Here is a 24,829-nt window from a genome sequence, read left to right as displayed (position 1 = left end):
CATAAGGATTTTCTGTTCTGTGCAGGATTTCTGGCCTGTCGGGAAATTACCTTATGTTCTATTGAGCTGTTGAAAAAGCACACTTAGCCTGTAGGGCAGTAACATTTTTAAGCAACCCTGACTTAATTTACATATAAACACATAAGTACACGCCACATATACATATACATACACATACCCTGTAATAATCAAAGAAACATGTCTATACTTAAACCATTTTTATCTCCTGCCAAATGACGAATAACACCCTTAGGTGATGAGTCAGTCAGGAATAACTGGAATATAAGTTTATGGATGTAACTTGAATTCTGAACAAAACTGCAGTTGTACTAAAAGTTTGGAACAATAGGTTGAAGTTTTCAACTAGGAAAACAAAATCTATTATTACTAGGTTCAGTAAAACCTTCTCAGACAAATATAGGCTGCGATCAAGTGTGGTGCTGCATGTGAAATTAACCCTGGATTTCTTAATCAACATTATCATTACTGAAAGTGGTTACCACTGGGTGGCCTGGTGGTTTTGTTTCTATTCTTGGTGGATGAGTGTCAACATCACTAAATGTATCCATTGCCACTCACGTTGGCAGACTCTGCAGAGGCCAAGGACTTAATATTTATGAAGACTAAACTAATGTCTCGCCTTCGTTGGGCTCACTCTAGTTAGAGTAGAGGCACATTAGTAGAGTAATGGGGGAAGCTTGCACTGCTACTGCCCATTACTTTATCTGTTCTGTGGCTTAACAGAGGACTTCACCATCCAGGGCTCTCACTTTTCACCAACATTTAGTTTACTGGGGATATCTTCCCCCATTACTTCCTCCTCTTCTTCCAAAGTAACAAATAATTCCTACAGCTTGTCTACACGGTGAAGTGGTGAACATCAGTGGGCTGTGAATTCTAATCCACACCAGCTGGCCTGTGTTGACTCTGCTAGTGTGCACTGAAAGTTCCTTAGCGCATGTTAATGTAGTTATGTTTGAGACAAGATTAAATTAACATACACTAGGAGCTTTTAGTGCGTGCCAGAAAGGTCTAAAAGGGCCAGTTAGTGAGTGACGTATTGGTGCATATGAGAATTCACTCCCCACTGATGTGCACAACTGCACAAGGTAGACAAGGCCCTATATTTATGAAAACATCAATCTTAGGGAAGTGGGACATGCTCATCTTGAGGAAGATTTACAAGGAATATTTAGCACCGAAAAACAAAGGGACAGTCTCTTTTCCCTCTCTTCCAAGAAATGTGTCTTGGTTGGAAGCTCAGCTAATTGAAATGAAGATGCCAATGGGACAATACTAAAATTACCTAAAAATTACATAAAGCAGGCGCGATAATTGGAAACTACCAAATCCAAAGGAAGATTAGTCAGTATGCTGCCAAGCTGGTGTCTAAAATACTGTACAGTACATTTTGCTGGAGCCTTTCAGAGATACACTATCCTTGGAAAACAGAGGTTCTTTAATGTTTAAGTAAGATAAGGGAAGACCCTTGCCATTTATCATTAAACTACCAGTCTATGGAATATGGTAGATGGATGATGGTTCCCAATTCTCTATTCGTCATATTGGACACAGGAATACCCTGAAGATTGCTTCACTAGTCACCTGAATAGGGGTTAAAAATGAAACAAACCAAAAAAACAAGTGTTTTCAACAGTCTGAATAAAAATCACCTTTCCTTTCTTAATTAACCAGATTTCACGTTCTTGATATATATAGTGTCATAATCCTACCACTTCTCTAGATGTCCAAAAATTCTTCCCGATAGAATACGGTAGGTAAGACTTGAAGTCATAATGTAAAATATGCAAAATTAAAAGAAAAACCTTAAAAAGTTTAAAGGCCTTCTTTATGCAATATAAAGTTACAAAAGGGACATTAAAACATGCTTTAAAATAATGCTGTTTACATTGCAGGTCACCTTTAAATTCAACAGCACACCTCCCATTGACTTTAGTGGTAGCAGGATCAGGACCCCTGAAGATAAACAATTTGCACATGTGCACCAGTTGAATCGGTGAAGATGAAATTAAAAATTTCAAATACATTAATTCCCACCCTCCGTTCCCTCCCAAAAGTCAGCAAACATCTATTACTGCAAGAAACATGACTGGCAGGTAAACAGATATCTTGTTAATGGGGAGCTGACAAGACTTTTAATATGAGACTGACACTGAAGCAAAGTCACTGGCTGAAAGCTCCTAGTTCTTTCCCCACAGTGTTTGTTATCCAGGAAATTCAATTCAGAATCACCATTGCCACCACTAAGACATCTATCTGTCTTAGGCATTTAAATTGAAATCAAGAAGGCTGTCAACTGATGCCAAAGGAGGCGGAGGGAGAGAATCATTTTCATCAGTACATGTTAATTAAAACTTTATTCCTGCCTCTCCTCCTCTGATAATTGTTATCTTTGCTACTGTGATGTTTTTGCATAAACACACATTAGTGTTTGTAGCAGAATGCTGAACATTTGAGCAAGTGCAGAACTGCTGTGATGTTTCTTACTGAACACCGCTGCACGTTGCCTAAGTCTGAAATGGAATTACACTGTCCGGTGGTCACTGGCATTAAGCACCATTGGGAAGTAGTATGATTAACATGCTAAAGCTTAAAGGGTGGTTACACTCTCTATTTCCCTCACCCGCACCTTGTAATAGAGTGAGGTTAGGGCTGATCATTGCCCCATATGGCATAATTTTAAGGATAATATCAATGTGTGTGAAAGAAGGTGGGGGAGATTAAAACAGGGACCCAAAACAGCATAAGCCTTGCCTCCAACTATGTAGTCTGAGAGGAAGCCCTAAGGTTTCCTAATAGCAGAGGCAGAGGCTTGGCAGGAGCTGACAGCCACCAGCCAGGAGGCTGGGAGGGGAAGAAGCATCAGGGATCCGCCCTGCAGTAGAGGAGGCAGGCAGGACAAACTCCACCCCCAAGTACTCCTCAGGGAAAGAGAGGAAGTGGCCCCTTAGAGAAAGTAGTAAGGAGGCCATGGACCCCCTATGCCTGGTAAGCACACGGACTATATCCGAGGAGCACAGATCCCCCCAAGGGGATAGGGAGGAATGATATGGTGGTGGTGGCACAGAGCCACGGTCACACTTTCCTTTCCCTACTAGCCCACACATCAGGTTGACTGCACATTGGGGGAGAAGCCTGCACAATTCACATGGATGATGCAGCTTCCACTCACCCCCAGCCTGCTGGGGAGTGAAAAGAGGGATTTTGCCTCCTGGGACACCCTGCAGACAAATAATCCATTTTCTTAAGCATGCAATCTGGCCCTTCGGCACAGCAGGGCACTCACACTAAAACCTCACCACTCCGTGCTCCCTATAGTACAACTGGCTGCACATTTATTTTCCTTAGAGGAACTAGTACAAAATGCAAAGCTGGGGTAGAGACTGACCTCTTGCTTCTGTATTTAAAACATCTGTCTCTTCTCAGAAGTAAAGCAACTGATGAGGGGGTCACTTTCTGACTAACACTCTGTTAACAATGTTACCAGTAACTTTAACAAGCAAACCTTTTCTGAATTAATTTTAAACAAACTCCTGGGGTGTCATTTCCAAGCTTACCTCATTCATACCCAACATCACCTTGATTCAGCTGCAGAAATAAATCTAAACTCACAGCTAAGGAGCTATCCACACCACTGGCCTGTTTTGGAATAGTTGAGACTTGCAGGCTTGTATTTTAAACATTCAACTATCAAACAATTAGGAACCCCGTAGGAGAGCCCACACACTCCCAAGTCAGCCATTCATGGAATCCAAATTTCAGGGACACTCAAAGTGTCACTGATTGCCTTACAAATTTCACAAACTGCCTGCACTTTGTTCAAAGCTAATGATTCAAAGATAAGATCAGTTCATTCATTTGAATAAAATATAAACTGACAGACAGTTAAAATGGATCTTCCAAGATAGTCTACAATCTGGTTAAATGCTGCTTTCCCTACTCGCTGGGGCCTCTCCTGACATGGAAGTCCCACTGAAGTCAATGGGAGTTTTGCATAGATATCACAACCCTCTCAGCAGCAATAGCTGCATTGGACCCAATTAGAATCAAGGCCTGTTTGTGCTAGGTGCTGTATAAACACAGAAAGACGGGGACCCTGTCCTGAAGAGCTTACAACCTCTTTGAAAACGAGATATTTTGAAAGGGGTGGGGGGGGGGAAGGGGGGGAGGGGGGTAACAAACCAACGGAAGGAAGATTAAGTGTAACGATGATAAGAATACATAGTCACACAGACCTGCTAGGTGCACATCTCGAACGTTCTGAGTTGTTTGTGTGTGGTAGCACCTACAGTGTGTTAGGCATTTTCCAGGTGTGTAGGAAAAAAGGAGACAGTCCCTGTCCCAAGAAGCTTGCAGCCCAAAGACAGACTGTCTACCTGTCTGAGGACAGAGAATAACAAAAGGGCTTTTCTGTACGGATCAGTAAGATACACTATAGGCAGCACAGCATTAGCGAGTTAAGAGTGGAAACGCTTGGGCCTTGTGAGTGAATTCAGGGAGCTTAAAACATGCAAATAGGTAGTGCATTACACAGCACAGAAGTGATGGTCCAGGAGACGGACAAATGGACGGACCACAGTGAAGTAGATGGGGTGGGGGGGAGCGACGACAAATGGGGTTGGAAGGGGAATGAAGCTCAACAAGAGCAGGGTAGGGTGGGGCAGATTTATACTGAGCCATTTAAATTTTTTAAATGATAAAATATAGATCCATTAATAAAATAGACAGCACGAGTTCCCAATGGCCATCTATTCATTTATTATCAGTTGCAAGTTTCCCATAAACATCCTGGTAGAATTCAGAAGAGGAGGGGTTTGAAAGAGGACAGGGTAGAAGCTACGCACCTAGCTCGGGGAAGGAGCTCCATGTGCAAGGACCAGCACTGAAGAAAGTGCAAAGAGGTGCGTGGGAGAAGCAGACAATATAGAGCCGCTATTGTTGACAGAGCAGACAGGGAAGGGGCAACTCAGCAAGTTCCAAGAGCAAATAAATAGGCAGGGGCAAAGTTGTGAAGGGCGTTAAAGAAGAGGACAAGACACTGGAGTCTGATACAGTGAAGGGGGAGCCTGTCAACGGATTCATCGAGGTGGGTGACATGGTCCAAATGACGGGCAAAGAAGATTATCTAAGTACTGTAGCTGTGTTTTGGCCTTGAGCTGGGAGGTGATGTGTGTGTTTGAGAAGCCAGAGAGCAGAAGGCTACAGTGGTCAAGATGGTAGTTGATGAGGTGCCGGATGAGAGCTTGTGCTGTGTGACTGGAGAAAAGGCGGGATTTTTGGAAATGGTGCAAGGCTGAAAAATGAACACTGTCCTGTGAACAATATGGAGTTATCTCCCCCTCCAAACCTGCTTGTGTGGGTAATTTAAATGAAGCCATACGTTTTAGGCATTCCGTTATTCAAACATGTCTGAGTTATATCAAGTTTAGACACAACATCCCATTTATCTTGGCATAACACAAATCCCTAAATTATCAGCCTTAGCAAACTCCTCACAGGGACTTTTTATCTTCAAACCTTGTTAAAACATAAGCCTGCCAAGGAATTGCCTTACAAATAAATATCACTAGAAGCAAAGAACTAACCATCCCCTCCGTTACACCAGGGTGCCTCAAGGGGGGGGGGCCAGGAGAAGACAAGGCCATGGCTCTATCTTGCCAGCAGCCAGTCCTACCCAGCCAGCAGGACTGGCTGCTGAGGAGCATGCTGCAGCATCCTTGAGAGATGGTGCAAGGTATGCACTCCCCTGGAGGGGCACTTTAGGAGCCTGAACTATAGTTTACATTATTTGTTAAGTACTACACATGTGACTCACTTTGAGACCTGAGTGCGATTTCCCCTCCCCAACCCCAATGCTAGAGATTTCCCAAATAAACTGCTGAAGATACCAAAGCTTGATTTACCACAGTAAGATGGCATCAGTCTTTTATATTAAAAAGCAGACGTATGCATACCTCTCAAAAGAGTCGTTACCACATTGAATGCATGGTTCATCACTGCATTTTATGTAAGTTCAAAACCCCTGAAGTGAACGAAGCTACGCTGGCATAAAACAGGAGTAACAGAGTGGTGAATCAGGCCCTATGTTTTGATGTCTAGTGTCTGGCTTATAAATCATGAACAATAACTGTGGCAGTGAGTTTCCATGCCTGGAATCAGTGGAAAGAATGGGAGTGATTATTCAGAGTCCCTACAACAAAAATACAGCATTAGGTGATTAAAAGTAATATCATACCTTTAAATCAATAGTATGAGACAGAGAAGATGTCTACTGTTAACTACCTCACTGGGTTGTTTACAGAAGATGAGAAGGGACTATTAGCTGAAAGGTGAAATTAAGAGTGAAATAATTTTTGATTCCTTCTACCCTTGCCCATAAAAACCTCAACAATCCTTCCTCACTGCACCACTTTATTACATTAGACTGTTGAGCTATATTGTTCACCTAAGTACTGTCCTTATTGTATTCAGAACTTGTTAAAAGAACCATGGCATTTATTGCATTCTTCAGTGCTTGATTTTACTCTTAAAGTTTCACTCCTTTTTTCCAGGCCATCCCTTTCTATAAATGTGGGGGCCAATGCTAACCTCTCTTTATGAAAACATATTTTTAGATTCACTGTGCTAGCTTAGCGCCCTTCCGCCCGCTGGCCCTCTCATTTCACTTCTTGCTTGCAGACAAAAGCCCTCCTCAGGTCAACTCCTGTATCATTCACAGGGGGCAGGGCCAGCCTGAAGAGATTGCAACTTCTTTTAATGTCAACAGCCGTGAGATGACCAGGGAAGTGGGGAAAGGCCCAACTTTGGCTCCTTGCCCATCCCAAAAACTAAGCTGGTGCATTTTTAACAATAGAATAGGAGGGAGGGGGAATAACTACCCTCTAGGGAACAGCATCAGAGAAACATGGAAGGAACACCTGTATGTCCCCTTCTCCTCAAAGAGCTGGAGCAGTCTGGGAGATAGAAGGGGAAAGGCCCATATGCCCACTGGAAGGCTCAGAACCGAGCATCTGTGACCCCCCAAGAATCTCCTCCAAAGAAAATGGCAAAGCAGGGAGAATATTTCAGGGAAGCCCAGCAGGCCAGTTTCTGACCCTGATCCCAAGTGCTGAGCTCCCTGCGCTCTCCTCCTGGCATGGCAGAACTGACAGAGGACCCTCTGTCCTCCCTTGCCAGTGAGCCTTGATCTGCAGTTGGGAGGAAGAGGGCAGCACACAGGCCCTAAGAGTCCCCTCACACTGAGAACCACTCTCACAGTGGGGATTCATCCACCCCAGCTCAGAGGGAGGGGTACCACAGTCAGAGGCAGACAAATAAGCAAATGCTTTAAAACAGTAAAATACCCTTGACTATGCTAGCAGAATAACTTATACTATCCCTTTAATAAACAGAAACAAACTCTGAAAATGAGGCAAAGGTTTATTTTTAACCACTGCATAGGATCACTTTTCCTTTTAGAGAATACGCTGGAGCTGTTTCAACTCCTTATCTTTTTGGCAGCACTTTAGAATTTTAAACTAGTAGCCATACTGTGCAATCCAACCTTCCGCTGATGTATGTTCCTTTCCCTGTGCTTGCTGGCCCATGAAGAGAAATGGCTCACCAGGAAATATGTTAAGGGTTTCTTTATCATTTCAGTAAATAATTCCCTTTATATTAAAGCTACTTTCTTGGGGGGGGGAGAGCCAAGAACATGCAAAAACAGTGTTTTACAGATTACAGGAAAGACTTTCGTTGTATCCAGGGTCACATACATAAAAGTTACACTTCTGTTTCTCTGTTGTACAGTGAATATAAAGGCACATAATCCAGGAATAAATGCACAACTGGATATGATTTTATTTTCTCCATAAAATATCCTTAGGCAAGAAGACACTACCTATGAATCTGATGAAAATCCTAATACTCTCATTTAAAGTCGCACACAAATTGTGGTGAAAGGATGCAGCACTGGGAAAAAGAACTTGTTGATTATATTAATCCTTCATCTTCTATTTATCTTCTTACATTAGTATCCTCTTTCCTTTCTAACACAGCCAGCAGTATGCATCTATTTCTTTATTTAATCCTTCATAATGCTATCATGTCAGACTAAAAAGCACCAGTTTTGAATAACCATACAATTTATTTAATTCCATTACAGATACAGGAGCTCTGAAACTTGTGTCTAAACTATGACCCAATATTTAATCTCAAAGCCTTCTTTTGTTCTTTACAGAAATGGCTTGTGTTCCTAGATCCCTGACATAATCAAACAGCAACTTACATTTCCCATAAGCTACCCACAGAGCACATAAGCATCCTTGCACCTCTTAATTAGTTTGTTGAGTGTATGGAATAGCCTTTTTTCCATTAAATCTAATCTCTTATATCTTTGTACATGGCAAATGAAAATTTTTTAGTAGGATCAGTCCTGATTACTCAAAAAATACCATATCATAGCTTAACTTTCCAATTCTCTGTATACAGTATGTTGTTTCTTTTACATGAATTTTCATGGGAGAATGCCCCAAAATAGAAATACATGGCTTGCAGTGCTGCCTGCTTTTTCAGTACTTAGCTACTGTAATGAATATTAATATCAGAATCTGGTAAAAAATATCAAAAGGCAATAGCAGATGCTGTCAGAGGGCCCGCAAAAGGAAAGTCTACCGGTGAGGAAGCTGTGGCAGCACAAAACAGTCACAGTCTTCCCTCCACCTTGAGTCTGAGCAACCCCAAAACTGAGTGGTCTTGACCATGCAAAGGGCATGGACAGAGTGGTTGGGGAATGTGGTGATTCAATGCATCCCCTCAGCAACCATTAGGGAGTTTAGAAGAACTGAAAACTAAAAAAGCCCAAAATAACTGAACATTTTCAATTTTATTCTTCCTCAAAGGACCCAAGCCTGCGCCCCCTACTATGACTAGATTCTAGAAGAACCCAGGGGAGTTTTGCTTCAGTCAGGTGAGCAGGACTAGTGCCAGGGTTATTTAAAAATGAAAAGAAAAACAGAAATCCCAGGGCAACTACATACGCTGGGCCAGATCCTCAGGTGGTCTAAATTGGTGTTACTCCACTGAAATTAATGAAACTGTGCTGAGGACACACTAACTGGCCCATTGTCTTTACTACTTTACACATAGTGCCCCTGTAGTGTTCTACCTTACCTTGTTGTAGTACTGCACCTGAACAGAGTGCCATTGTCCATCACTGACCCCTCCTGGAACAAACGGTGCAACTGTTGTAGTGGTCTCCCCTGAAATGTTAGTTGGAACATGAGGAGAGAAAAAAAAAATTGTCACCATCACTGTTACTTTGATTTAGTGACCTGCTCAGCATTGTACAAAACACGAACAGAAAGACAGTCCTGCCCGAAAGACAATAGTTTACCAGCCACCCATGAGATCCACACTACAAGAAGGATGTGGATAAATTGGAGAGAGTCCAGCGAAGGGCAACAAAAATGATTACGGGTCTGGAACACATGAGTTATGAGGAGAGGCTGAGGGAACTGGGATTGTTTAGTCTGCAGAAGAGAAGAATGAGGGAGGATTTGATAGCTGCTTTCAACTACCTGAGAGGTAGTTCCAGGGAGGATGGTTCTAGACTATTCTCAGTGGTGGAAGAGGACAGGACAAGGAGTAATGGTCTCAAGTTGCAGTGGGGGAGGTTTAGGTTGGATATTAGGAAAAACTTTTTCACTAGGAGAGTGGTGAAACACTGGAATGGTTGCCTAGGGAGGTGGCGGAATCTCCTTCCTTAGAAGTTTTTAAGTTAGGCTTGACAAAGCCCTGGCTGGGATGATTTAATTGGGTATGGGTCCTGCTTTTGACCAGGGGGTTGGACTAGATGACCTCCTGAGGTCCCTTCCAACCCTGATATTCTATCCAGGCCTAATACAGTACTGTATATACTGATGGTAATTTAACAAGCAAGAATTTTGAGTGTGAGTCTGTGAGTTGCTGAGTACTCTCAGTTTTACTTGAGTCTATTTTGTGGGCACACACGTAAAAGTGACTTCTGTAACACCGACGTCAGTGAAACATGTTTCTTTTTGCTTCTGCAGAACATAAAAGGAGATGTTCAGGACAAACAGAACTATTGAAAAAGTTGTCAAATGAGAACACATTGACATACGTTTTGCTGCTTTTTCTGTCATTAACAAAAGTCTGATTTCTGGTTTGAAGTGTATCTTGCTGGCTAAAAGCATATCAATGAAATCTACTTCTAATCAAGGCTGAGAAGCTGGAATCTGACAGCTCTACTGAAAGGAGTGTTACAGAAATGAAATACTTTTCTCAGAAGAATTTTTAATTTCTAACTTTGTGGTTAACCAATACAGTTTGCATCCAATCATTGTTTAAAATCAGGGTTGCTTTGTATATTGTATTTGTAAGAGTAGAGGGTGTTAAGTCAGGTATGCAAACCAGAACTACTAGCATGGTGATTATTCATTGCTGCTGTGAAGTAATGACAAAACAAACATTTGCAGCAAAAGTACATAAGGGCCTGGCAAAGTGCTTTGGTTTCCCCCCCACCCGACCCCTTTTTTAAACACTTGGACAAAAGTTCCTGTTACAGAGGAAGAAGAGAAGAAAGAACATTAGACAAACTACCTATATAATAAGTCACAGAAAAAACAACTCCTCTCCCACAAGCTAACAAAGCTGATAGTTTCACATATTGAACATAAAACGTGCATTCTCCTCTACATTCATAAGTAACCTTTCACTATTCTCTTCTGTGTCTATGACTATCCCTTAAATACACCTTGATTATTCAAACAGTACAGACTACAGTTTAGTATCTGGTCTACATTTACCTTGAAAGGGGCCTCAGTCATTGATAAGCATAATGAAAAATTACGCTAGAAGTTCATAAGCAAGCTTTTGTGAAGAAAGACACATTGATCCCTAATTATTTTGTCTTGATCTCTGCTAAAAAAAAAAAAGAAAAAAAGGTGGGACATGTTACTCCATAGGCAAAAGTGACTGCCAACATGTCCAAAACTTGCACCTTCATGTTAATTTTTACCCATAGATACAAAACAAACCATTCTCCTTCCAAAGAGAACAGCATCTCTAAATATATTGGGCCAAATTCTGCTCTCATTTGCACTGGTGCAAATCCAAATGAAACTTCATTGATTTAAATGGATTCCTCGAATATACACCAGCTGAATTTAGCCTATTCTCATTCATCTTCAGGCTGTCTTCCTAACAATCTAGTTCTTGTTTAGGCAAGCAAAGGACAGGCAATACAGAATAAAACAAAACTCTCAAAACAGGAACACATTATTTCATAACACTTATCCATTAAAAAGTTTATCTAAAAACATGCTTTTGAGCTCTGTAGGTAATAATGCAGAAATAAAACTAAAGGAATTAAACACAAAGTGCCAATGTCTGCTCACAAGTACATTGGTATAAATCAATGGAGTAAATATAAATGGATTTACAGTGGTGCATTTGCGAGCACCCACACTCCAGGGGAAGTTAGGCTTCTAATTCTCTTGGTCTTACATTTTGTAAAACTGTATTTTAAATAAAACCTAAATTGCAGCCAGATGGGACCCAATAACATCCCTTTTAAAGTAGAAAAAATTAAAATAAGAGGATTATTTCATTTTAAAAATGCATATGTTATTATATGTGCACATATATGTATAAATATACACACAAATATGCTAAAGGAGCACTCAAGGAAGATAAGGCTGTCGCAGAGAAGCTGAATGAATTCTTTGCATCAGTCTTCACTGCAGAAGATGTGAGGAAGATTGCCACACCTGAGCCATTCTTTTTAGGTACAAATCTGAGGAGGCTGAGGTGGCAATAGGAGAGGTTTCGGAACAAACTGATAAATTAATAATGAGTCACCAGGACCAGACGGTATTCACACAAGAATTCTGAAGGAACTCAAATAAGAAATTGCAGAACTATTAAACAGTGGTATGTAACCTATTGCTTAAGTCAGCCTCTGTTCCAGATGACTGAAGGACAGATAACATAACACTGATTTTTTAAAAAAGTTCCAGAGGCAATCATGGCAATTACAGACTAACAAGCCTAACTTCAGTACCAAGAAAACTGACTGAAACTGTAGCAAAGAACAGAATTATCAGACACGGAGTTGAACTTGATATGTTAGGAAAGAAGCAACCTGGCTTTTGTAAAGGGAAATCATGCCTCACCAATCTATTAAAATTCTTTGAGGGGGTCAATAAGCATGTGGACAAGGGTGATCCAATGAATATAGTGTACTTGGACTTTCAAAAAAGCCTTTAATAGATCCCACACCAAAGGCTTTTAAGGACAGTAAGCTGTCATGAGTTAAGAGAGAAGGTCCTCTCACGGATCAGTAACTGGTTATAAAATAGGAAAAAGGGTAGGAATAAATTGTCATTTTTCACAATAGAGAGAGGAAAATAGAAGATCCCCCAAGGATCTGTAGTAAGACCTGTGTTGTTCAACATATTCATAAATGATCTGGAAAAAAGGATGAACAGTGAGGTGCCAAAATTTGCAGACAATACAAAATTATTCAAGATAGTTAAGTGCGAAGCTGAGTGCGAAGAGTTACAAAAGGATCTCAAAAAACTGGGTGACTGGGCAACAAAATGGCAGATGAAATTCAAGGTTGATATGTGCAAAGTAATGCACATTGGAAAACATAATCCCAGCTATATATACAACATGTTGGGGTCTAGATTAGCTGTTACTAGTCACGAAAGAGATCTTGGAGTCATCATGGATAGTTCTCTGAAAACATCTGTTCAATGTGTAGTGGCAGTTTAAAAAGCTAACAGAATGTTAGGAACCACTGGAAAAACGATAGCTAGTAAGACAGACAATATAATGCCACTATATAAATCCGTGTGTGCACGGGAGCCCCATCTCACAAAAGATACATTGTATTAGAATTGGAAAAGGTACAGAGAAGGGCAACAAAAATGATCAGGGTTATGAAACAGCTTCCATATAAGAAGAATTAAAAGACTGGGACTCTTCAGTTTAGAAAAGAGATGACTAAGGAGAAATATGACGGAAATCATGAATGGTGTGAAGAAAGTGAATAAGAAAGTGTTATTTTCCCCTTCACACAACACACAAACCAAGGGTCACCAGTGCTTAATTTGTGCTAGGGCTGAGCCCTGACACCTCTAGGCTTGGCAGTTTGTTGCCCTGGCACCTCTGGGCTTGCCACATCAGTTATGAAAGTAAAAAAAATTTCTTGAGCCCAGGCACCTCTTTCATTGCAAATTAAGCACTGGGGGGGGAGGGGTGGTCACCCAATGAAATTAATAGGCAGCAGCTTTAAAACAAACAAAAGGAACTACTTCACACAATGCATAGTCAACCTGTGGAACTCATTGCCGGGGATGTTGTGAAGGCCAAAAGTATAAATGGGCTCAAAAAGAATTAGATAGGTTGATGAAGGATAGGGCCATCAGTAGGTATTAGCCAAGATGGTCAGGAACAGAACCCCCTATTCTGGGTGTCCCTAAATTTCTGACTGCCAGAAGTTGGGACTGGACAACAGGGGATGGATCACTCAATAATTACTCTCTTCTGTTCATTCCCTGTGAAGCATCTGACACTGGCCACTGTCGGAAGTCAAGATACTGGGCTAGACTGACCACTGGACTGATCCATACTATATAGCTGGCCCCATACTATATAGCTTCAGGCCAAAATAAGTTAAACAAGACAAATAACCTTCTCTTGTATTGTGGTTGTTCCTACTTTCAATACCACTCTTTTCTTCCTCTCAATAAAGAAAGTGTTTAAGGCATTGTCAAATAACTGATTCTATCCAGAGAAAAATCATCATCTAGCCATTTTGTCAATCATTGGTTATCTGTCCTGTCGCATTTAGCAAACCAAGAAGTAATTCCTTTCAGCCAAATGTGTTAAATCTACAGGTATTCATGGACTGGTACAGATATGTGAGATTTTCATTAGAACTTGAGACAAAACCCACTGAAGCCAATGAAAAGACTCCCAATGTCCTTAGTGGGCTTTTGTTCAAGCCCTAAACTACATATTGACAATTTCACATCCCATTTTTATTGTGGTAATGACTGGTTAGTTCGGTTCTTTTAGTTCCTCAGCAGCTTACTACCTGTTGCCATTTGGAGGTGCAATATATATATATGCTTCAGGGAACTTTACTGACAATAATGTTTATTGACAACAGAATACAGAGTGATAATTTTTTTTCTTCTATCTCACTTTTAATTTTTTCCTTTCTCTGAGGAATAATTTTTGGATAACATGTATACAGTACATTTCCTTGGTGGTGCATTAGAACATCAATAACAGTCTTTAATCACATAAAATAATGATAACACTAATTAAAAAATAAACCAAAAAACCCCCACACACATTGGTGAGGGGGCCAACTTTCAGCCTAGAGATAATCTTTTACTCCAGAGTTATAAATGCCCTATGGGCTTTATAACTGGTATGCTGACGAGCCCTTATCTACACAGTGGGTGCCACCGTTATAATATGAAGACTGCCACAAGCTGAAATATTTTACTAATCTCATCACACATTATGTCATGAGAGTTACTGACTATGCAGGATCTGCAGCTTAACGCTCCATCTAATTAAAAGGATTACGAGTAGTAATAATTAACTATAGCAGATGAGCACCTATGAATATGAAAGAACAATGACTCATCTTTAAATGTTTGAATGCTATGGGAGTTTATAGTGAACAGTTGCCTACCAAAAAGCACCTCTTCCAAAATATCAGTCTTCACTTTACAAGAACCAAGCAGGTACTTGATGTGTAGTAACACTGGCAGTTCTCTTCTCAAGCTCATAGCTCTCTTTAATCTTCCCCTCTACTTAGAAATGCTGAATTATTGATATTGCCCAACAAATGGAAAGATTGTGCACTCTCTTTTCCAGCCTTATGTCCAAGGAGTGAGAGATTGATCTGATATCTAAAGCCCTCTGTTCCTCTAAGGCCCAATTCTATTCCCATTGAAACCAAGAGGAGTTTTTCAACGGACTTCAGTGGGATTTGGATCATGCCCTCGGTGTGTTGTTCAGTAGTTAAAATGGTTTGATAAATGCCCTGTGTTTTAACAGTTGATGATGGAAGAGCTGCTGAAGCCGAACCACAAAAATAAAAAAATAAAGAATACAAGAAAAGAAAGTAAAAAGATCTCGGTAAATGAACTATTATACAATACAATTGTGCAATGTTAATCATTTGTACAGAAGAGCAGTAAGTAGGTAAAGTTTTAAACTCAATTAAAATCTTTAATTTGGGATCTATGAATCAATCTAAGAAACCACATAAAATCTTTAATTAATGAGATTCATTTCAAAATGCAGTGAGATGTTCTCTTCACCATAAAGTTATTGCTAGTATTTACATATAAAAGTATCAAACTAAATGGGCAAGGAACACCTTACCTGCAGAGAATGTTAGTTGGATCTGTTCTTCAATGATCTCAAGAGCAATAAAGTCATGCTTCTCATTAAAACGTCCATTGTAGAGGAGTAGAGCATTCCTTTCTCTGGTTGCAAACCTGTAACATGCAGACACAAATTTCATATTTAATGATCTACAAAGTGAAGAACATACAATCCAGCCACTCTGAAAATAGACGACATAAAAACTACCAGTCACCATGATCTCAGGACAGAATGCAGCACTGTAACTGCATAATGCATCTATCTTAAAATTAATTCTCATTACCCCTTTCGACAGCAAATAATAAAATTAAGATAATTAGCAATACATATTATTTTGAACTCTACAGGAGTCGGCAAGACAGAACCTACAGAGGATCTGGCTTATTCTTTGAATAGCTCTGATGAAAAAGAAGGTACTGAAAATGAGTAAAATCACAAATACACTGAATTCTGAGGGAGGACCTTCCAGTGGTCAGAATGGACTCAATTATTATTCTTTGTTGAGTGTCCAAAAGTATGGAATGCTTACAGCCTAAATTCAAAGTGATGCAGTGAGGGTCATACATAGATGAAAAAGAGTTGAGGAGGGGAAAGACAAGACTTAATAATGTCACATGGTTAATCAGGGCTTGATCCTGCACCAGTCAAGTCAATTGAGATTAAGGCAAATTCACGCATTTTGATGATTCCATTAAGTTAGTTGGGGTTTTCTTCATATTTAATGTCATGTTCTCTAATCTCAAGAATTGTATGCTCAAGAAGCAGGAGGGTTTCCGCTTTTGTGCTAGGAAATAACTGATAGCCCTAGCTTTAGAAAAGCCTAGTTTTGGCCTCTGCAGCTCCTTTAAAATTTGGGTAGGGCTCATTATGAAATTCTTCAAATTTATCTATAACCAATGTTAATGTGTGAAGAAAAACAGAAGTCATCGGAAGTTTTTACAATTCTAAACAGTAGTAGTCTGCATTGATTCTGTATCACCAGCCTCTAGAAAGCTTTGTGACCCAAAAGCTTGGGGTGATCTAAAATAACCCACTTGTCTTATAAGTCTATGAAAGACAAATTTGAATTCAAAGCTCTGTTCCATGGAAAGATGAAATGGCCTCTACCATAGTGCATGCAATGGGCACCAATTAGTGGGGCTCTTGTGGAACAAAATGACCACAATTTTCTGAATCCTGACTCTAGAGAATTAGGAAGAGGCAGGTATTTCAGAGCACTGTGTCCTGGCATCTTCATTTTCCAGAACATAGTTTAATTCTTAACAAGACATATAGGTTATACTTACCATATGTTCTCCCTAAAGAGACAGATGCCAGATCAGAGCTGGCTAGAAACCAGAATTTCCATTCTGTGGGAAAATATGACATTTCAGGGGGCAAAACTGTACCAAATCAGAACAAAAAGCTGAAATTCTGAAGTTTCTCATGAAACAAAATTTTAAAAAATTTGGATTAGGGGCAACTGAAATGTGTCATTTTGTTACGGTAAAATGTGTCATTTTGATTTTATAGTTGTGTTTAATTTTGTTTAAACATTTACATTATATTCACCTATTAAATATTATATTTTATATATGAATGCAGCATTAAAATTAATATTGTACTATAAAACAGAATTAGAAATGAAATAAGCCAAAATGACAAAATTAAAATGAAATGTATCAATATTATCAAAATGAGATGATAAAAGTCCTGTAGAAAATACATCAAAACTGCCATATTCCGATGAAATGTTGCAATTTTGACTGAACTGTACTTTTTGGGATAAAACTGTTCCATCAAAACAATTTTGACCAGCTCTAAACAGAATATATCTAAAGAAAAGAGGAAAGAAAAAAGAAATCACTTGCTTTCCTAGAGGGCAGAAGTGATTAGTTAGTTGAATAACAGTGTCAACTTCATATTTCTGTCTGAAAATGTTACTAGGAACTACTAATAAGAGTACTATAACTGCACATGGGTAAAATATATTTTTTTTCTATTTTTTTCCGTTTGTTTACCTTGTGCATTTAACAATACTTTGTATATATTTGGTTTCACTGTTCTGTTGATGGTCAATTGAACTTCCTGTCTCATGCACTGGCAATTTGGTGTTCTTGCTTTAGCTCTCTTTGCTGCAAAGAGCTGTACATACACATCAGCTGGGGAGCAGAAAAACACCTGTCATTTTTTTTAAAGGGAAGGTTTTGCTTCTTTGTTTTGTTTTACGTTCAGGAGATACTACCTACCGGGTGCTTTACCAGGGACTGGAATTGTTTTAAATAGATCTTTTTAAAAAAATCAGTTGACAATTCTCTTTAAGTGAGACTGAATGACTAAGAACTGTTGGTAGAGGAGAGATGGAGAGGAGGTGGGGTACATCTAATAAATGTCCCAAAATAACAGTGAGATTTAGCATGCAGAAATAGGGTATGTGGTAAATAAGCATCTGACTACTTGTTCGCTTTCCTTTTCCCTTCTGTAAGAACATATGGTGAGTATAATTTATAGGTTCCAAACCATCTAAATGCTTGGAATGCCTCATTAGCTTGTAACATAGTCAGTGAACATATGGGTTATTTTTAAAATCCCATTTTAGTCATGAGGGTGAACTAGACAAACCTCGCACTCTTTGACCTCTCGGGGGAAAGTGGGGTTGAGGGACGCTAGACACCCTGAGATAATAGGAATATTCACAAATCAAAAGATATGTAATGGCAAATCCTTTGTCTAGCCAAAACTTCTACTTCTTGATTATCCTGAAGTAATGTTTCCCTCCTGTGTTGGAGGAGAATAAGGGGCATGAAAATACTCAGCATAAAATCTAAAAGCCCATATAGTTCATCATCCGGACCCATATAGGGACAAATTCTGTGCTAATTTATATCCTGTGTAATGCCATAAAGCTAATGGGGTTGCATGGTATTTATTTCAGCACCAAATATGCCTGTTGAGTTTTTAAAGATTTTGAAGTGGCTGCCTGGAAAACTATGATGCTAAGCCTTACTGTTTGCTGTTTCCCAAGAAGTCCCACAGGTGAGTATGAGCCATTCTAACCTGCAGCAGAACAGTTTCGCACACCACACTTTGAGAATCTTCCTGGAAGCCTGTAAAATGACACCATGCACTGCGGGAACAATTTTCTGGTAGTACAGGAGCTGAGCTGGCAGCCTGCCTCCAACACTCCCTTTGCATTTCATGTAAATCTGACAGTTCCAAGCCCTTTTTTTCCCCTCAGCTTTCTCTTGTCTAGCAGAGTTGATGCTTGAAAACCTTATTTGGTTTTGAGATCTAATTTTGATCAGGATCAATGCAAAGCCATTATATATATTCTTCACAGTTTTTGCAACCTTCCATACTAACCCTGATAAGTTATATTTATTGTAACTGCATGCTTTGATTTAACCATGGTTTCAAGACTCCACAAAAAAAATGTGACCACTGTAGTGTTAAGGCAAGATCAAGAGTAAAATGGAAACATTCTGCAAAGAAGCAGCAAGCCATGCTTGAGTGTATAACAAGAACAAGCTAACTTTGAGGGTTTTTTTAGACTAAGTAAAGTGATTGATTTTAGCTAACTCAATAGCTAACATGAACCTCTTTTTCTAATCTAAGCAAACAACCAAATCTTCTTGTTGTTTTTATCCATACTAGCTAACTCCAATCCTTTTACTGGTGTAGACGCAGCTGTCATAAATCTAAAGGGAAGGGTAACCACCTTTCTGTATACAGTGCTATAAAATCCCTCCTGGCCAGAGGCAACAGCCTGTTACCTATAAAGGGTTAAGAAGCTCAGCTAACCTGGCTGGCACCTGACCCAAAGGACTAATAAGGGAACAAGATACTTTCAAATCTTGGGCGGGGGGGAAAGGCTTTTGTTTGTGCTCTTTGTTTACGTCTTGTTCTGTCTTGGGACTGAGAAAGGCCACACAGAAATCCATCTTCTCCAACCCATCCTAAACCAAGTCTCCAATATTGCAACCAGTATAGGTAAGCCAGGCAAGGCGGATTAGTTTATCTTTTGTTTTATGTGAATTTTCCCTGTGTTAAGAGGGAGGTTTATTCCTGTTTTCTGTAACTTTACGGTTTGCTCAGAGGGGGATTCTCTGTGTTTTGAATCTGAATACCCTATAAAGTATTTTCCATCCTGATTTTACAGATGTGATTCTTTTACCTTTTCTTTAATTAAAATTCTTCTTTTAAGAACCTGATTGATTTTTCATTGTTCTTAAGATCCAAGGGTTTGGGTCCGTGTTCACCTGTACAAATTGGTGAGGATTATTATCAAGCCTTCCCCAGGAAAGGGGTTGTAGGGCTTGGGAGGGATATTTTGGGGAAAGACGTCTCCAAGTGGTCTCTTTCCCTGTTCTTTGTTTAAAACGCTTGGTGGTGGCAGCATACTGTTCAAGACCAAGGCAAAGTTTGTACCTTGGGGAAGTTTTCAACCTAAGCTGGTAAGAATAAGCTTAGGGGGTCTTTCAGGTCTGTACCCTAGAGTTCAGAGTGGGGAAGGAACCCTGACAGCAGCTTAGCACATTTTACCTTTACTCAGCCAAAGTCAACCTTTGGCCAGCTAAATCATGGTAAAATCTACCTTCAAAGCATTATTCTCCCAATCCTTGGAGCTCACAGAGATCCTTGGGTGAGCTTGTGCATTCATACACAGGGAGAAGGAGATTAGGCCAGGAGGAGGTGGTCTAGGAGCAGAGACAGATGCCATCACCTTCCTGCTCAAAGTGTGCAGGGGCTATGCCATAAAGTTAATGCAGCCTACGGCAACAATGAATTTTATGCAGCTGCATCTGTCCCTGTGCTATACAACCCTCTTTGTAGGAGTACCAGCAGCAGCAGAGGGTGGCAGAAGGAGCCAGCAACCCCAGCACAGCTGGGTGCCCCCACTGGTGATCAGCACACACATAAAAGTGGGCAGCACTAGTTGGGTAGAGGCATGGCCAGGCCAATTGTGGGACATCCTGTTTTAATCCATCTCCTCTCCAGCCTCTGCCAGCTGCAAACTGAATATGTCCTCCTCCAGCAGAATCCCACATTTCCTCTCTCCAGGCACAGTGTCTCCTGCTGGCACAACTGTGCCCTCCAGAGCCATGAGGGCTTAAAGGAGCCCATTCCCTCTATCTGTCTACAGGATTTTGCAATACTTCAGTACAAAAAAACCCTACACAAAACAAAATACTGATCTGTGTGGCAGAGGAGCTGAATATTCTTAAAGTGTAAAGTTTTATGATTGGAGGGACACAGTCAGCACTTCATATTAGATACAACAAGACTGCTTTTAATTCCTGCCCACAGTCCGGCTTTCAAATAATGCTCTTCGGGGCAGGGACCATCTAACTACTCTGGGTTCGTACAGTGCCGAGCACAATGGGGCCCCACTCCTGGCTACCTTTGGGACAACACCATAATAAACATGATTAATAATAATCTCAAGTAGCATGGTTCTAATTCTGCTCCCATAGGAGTCGATGGCAGACTTCCCACAGTAACCACTTTCCCACATATTTAACTCTGGGGGCTACAAATATACAACAACATTTGGCCCTAAATCCAAATCAAGGAGAGATTTGAACTGAATCCTTTCCTATCAAGACAGAAGGGAAACAAACTTACATGAGGGAAATAGTGAAATGGAAGCGCTGCCTTAACCCTTTGAAGGTGACAAACGACTGTGGAGGGAAGCTTCTTGTTGTCATCTCACAATAAGGTCTCTCGTACTCTCCTGGGGGACACTCGCATTTGAAACCTCCTACTAGCAGATTAACACAGGTTCCTCCATTTTTACAGACTCCCGGCACGCAGCGGCCAGAGCGGGCATTCACTTCGCAATACTCGCCTGGAAGAAGAAGAAACAAAGATCAGCAGGAAACACTTGGCGCTAGATTCCAACTAAACAACGAATTCCCAGAGATACCAGTGAAGGAGATCAGTTATTATTGCCTAAAAAAAAAAAAGCTAACATATTTTTAAATGTCTGAACATCAAATTAAGTAGTTGTAATTGTAGCAGAGTGTATGTACATGCCGCACTGTTTCTCAAATTTTAATTCTCTGCATAGTTCAGGATATTGTTTCCTGAGTGATCCTTTCTCAAATACTTCATAATGCTGGCTCTAATTTTTAGATTTCTAGGCTGCTTTCAGAACTGGTGATAAATATATATCAGGAAGAAGGTGACGTTGTCATGTAAAAACCTGAACACCTCCTGCCAGCTAAAAAATGTGTCAATGGTTACAGCATTTGATATTGTTTTCAGCCACCCAGGATCAAATGTTCACTCCCAACTGTGAATGGTGTAAATAGATAAGTGTTGCATTTCCCCTTTAATGGAATTCAGTTTTACTGCAGGTGTCACTGACAAAGCACAACTGAGCCAGGAATATAACATTTTTAAAGTGTGTGCATTTATATAAAGAATGGGCAGGATACAGGTACATGCATAGTGCTTCCATTTTTTTTCCAGAGTGTCCTTCTGACATTTACCTCACTTTCCAAACAACTACACAGTCAAGTCATTCAGTTGCTAAGAGACATGTATACTGATTTACAAACTCCTTAAGGTTTTTATCTTCAAATGCTGTAATTTTATTCCCTACCAAACCCCACTCCCACCCTATATTAAGATCTTAAACACTCAAATTTCAGGAAATAACAAAGGTAAGTTTGTACACACAACCTTAGCCCTAACAACTTTTGCACACGCATTAAAAGTTGGTCAAGATTTTCAAAAATGCTTCATGAGTTTGCAGTTTCCCAGGTCTGTAGGAGACATTCTTGAGCCCCTTTATACAATACAAAATCTGCAGAGGCTGACGCAAAGGCTGCTGCAGAATTAACTGTTCTACAGAAAATGAGTTCTCTCTCTGTGTTAATTATTTAAAATTTATCTATCAGAATGTGGGTTGTGAGGTAACTACTGTTGTTATGCTTGATTATATCCACCCAGCTCCTGCATGTAAAAAGTGTTCATAGAAACTAAAGTGGGTTTATAAAATTAAATTAATCCCAGAAACAGTGCCAGATAACTAAACATAGAGCAAAGCTATATGGCACAACTCAACTGACAAAAGAAGTTTCCAACACTATAATATTTGCATAAATACTAGTCACAGGTCTATATAATTACATTACTTCAACCCAAAAGGAAAACTTTGTAAGCGCATTCCTAAAGAATTCAAAACAATATTTAAGGAACTATGTCTTTCACACATAAAAAACACAGTAGCATACACAAGTATACCATTATCACTCAGCAAGTCAAATTCAGACCTGTAGAAGAGGATACAACTCCAGTACAGCCTACAACATCATATCTGAATTTAGCTCAGTCAGTGCCTATATTGCTGATTATAATAGGAGTTATCAAACAGCTGCCTAAAACAGGTATCTGTAAGCGCCTGCTTGGAAACAATCAGAAAATTGGTGTCTTAAAAAGTATCTGTTGTGAGGCATGTTAGATCTAACCAAACAACTCTGTTCCAGGGTTGCCAAATATTTGTAAAAATTGGAATTATACTCTGCCTCTTCCCCAAGGCCCTGCCCCATCGCATCCGCCTCTTCCCCCCTTGCCTCTGCCGCTCACTGGATCGTCTCCACCTCTCTCCTTCTGCCCCGGGGCTGGGATGGGAGCTGCTTCAGCCTGACAAGGAACCTGCCTGCAAGTAGGAGGTGGCCGCAGCGGAGCAGGGGCTGGCATGGGTTAATGACCTGGCACCTCTCCCCACCCCGGGGTAACCAGACTTTTGGTGTCAGGTCAGGACATCTGACTGAACACTCATAGGTCCCCTTTTTGACCGGGCATTCCAGTTGAAAACTGGGCACCTGGCAACCCGAAATGGCACCCAGACACAAAAGCCAAAACCCAGACTGTCCAGATAAAACCCTAAAAAGGTTTTCCCTAAAAAGGAATCTTTCACACAAATCTAAAAACAGCAAAAGCAACAATCCCTCAACCAGAAGATAAAAATCAAGGTCTCAATTCAGAAAAGCATCACTGCTGAGGAAAGCACTTAAGCTAGAGCTTACCTTTAAGCATGTGCTTTTCTGAAGCAGGGCCCAAGTTCCTAAACTCTCATTTTATCAAGTTATTATTAGAATTCTGAAACAAACCCTTGAAAAATCCCTTCCTACTTCCCACTACCATCTGTGGACACCAGTTTAGACAGGATTATCTGAATGGATACCCAGCATTAGCGAAGCAAGGAGGTCAGGTAGATTACAATGATACACAGCATGGTTCCCTCATAAGAAATTACTATAAATCTGTGTACTTGGTGAGAAAACAACTCTCAGGTGCGGTGCTGAATATGAAGGAACAAAACAATCAAACAAACAAGTTTACAAAGAAGACATTAAGGAATGCATTTACTGGTGAGTTGCTTTATAACCACAAAAATAATGAGGAGTCCTTGTGGCACCTTAGAGACTAACAAATTTATTTGGGCATAAGCTTTCATGGGTTAGAACCCACTTCATCAGATGCATGGAGTGAACATAAGGAGCAGGTATAAATACATGAAAGGATGGGGGATGCTTTACCAAGCGTGAGGTCAGTCTAAAGAGATAAATCAATTAACTGGGAGTGGTTGGGTCATTACAAAACCTAAACTTAATTTCCCCAATACTAATTTCTCTCTACTGTTACTCACACCTTCTTGTCAACTGACTGTAATGGGCCACTCTCTTACCACTTCAAAAGTTATTTTTCCTCCCTTGGTTTCCTGCTGTTAATTGATTTATCTCATTAGACTGACCTCACACTTTACCTTACACACTGGGTAAAGCAACCCCCATCCTTTCATGTATTTATACCTGCTCCTGTATTTTCACTCCATGCACCTGATGAAGGGGGTTCTAACCCACGAAGGCTTATGCCCAAATAAATTTGTTAGCCTCTAAGGTGCCACAAGGACTCCTCGTTATTTTTGCTGATACAGAGTAACACTTCTACCACTCTGAAATTTATAACCACAGGCTCCCTCTCCACCCCAACAATCAGAGCCCAAGGTCCAGCCTGAGTTGCAACTTGAAAGCACTGTCCACAGAGCTATTTTTAGGACATTAGCGGGAGCCCCGCTTACCCAAGTCTGTTGACCTAGCAATGTAGGAAGGGAGGCTCGCTTCTGCAATCTGGATAGATCTACCCAAAGACAACTCACCCCTCTTGTGTACTGAAACTCTTCAAGAATTAGAATTACACATTTTCTGCATAAAAGACTAAGCATGGGCTTGCCCCATTTTAAAAGGGGTAGGATATTTAACAATATAAATCTCCAACTCCAAATGGAGTGGAATCCTCAAGGCCTGCTGAAAAGAGAACGATACACTTGACAAAAGCAAACAAGGTGCAGAGTTGAACACAAACAGACATGACACAGACAAACAGGGGGGATTGTTTCCAT

The 24,829-nt window shown here is 40.4% G+C and overlaps 1 protein-coding gene across 4 annotated transcripts in view; it reads right to left on the bottom strand.

The window, feature by feature from the left end:
• The window catches only part of CELSR1 (cadherin EGF LAG seven-pass G-type receptor 1), a 260,863-nt gene that overhangs the window by 89,634 nt on the left and 146,400 nt on the right, over nt 1-24,829 (bottom strand). For all 4 annotated transcript variants that reach the window (XM_048836251.2, XM_075124485.1, XM_075124487.1 and 1 more), the window contains exons 3-5: nt 21,043-21,265; nt 15,436-15,551; nt 9,172-9,260 (exon numbers count right to left, since the gene is read on the bottom strand). In XM_048836251.2, coding sequence (XP_048692208.2) covers nt 9,172-9,260; nt 15,436-15,551; nt 21,043-21,265 — 428 coding nt within the window. The remainder of the gene's footprint in view (nt 1-9,171; nt 9,261-15,435; nt 15,552-21,042; nt 21,266-24,829) is intronic.

The sequence above is a fragment of the Caretta caretta genome, chromosome 1, assembly GCF_965140235.1.
Source record: "Caretta caretta isolate rCarCar2 chromosome 1, rCarCar1.hap1, whole genome shotgun sequence".
Classification (NCBI taxonomy): domain Eukaryota; kingdom Metazoa; phylum Chordata; order Testudines; family Cheloniidae; genus Caretta; species Caretta caretta.
This window is presented reverse-complemented; position numbering and strand designations above follow the sequence as displayed.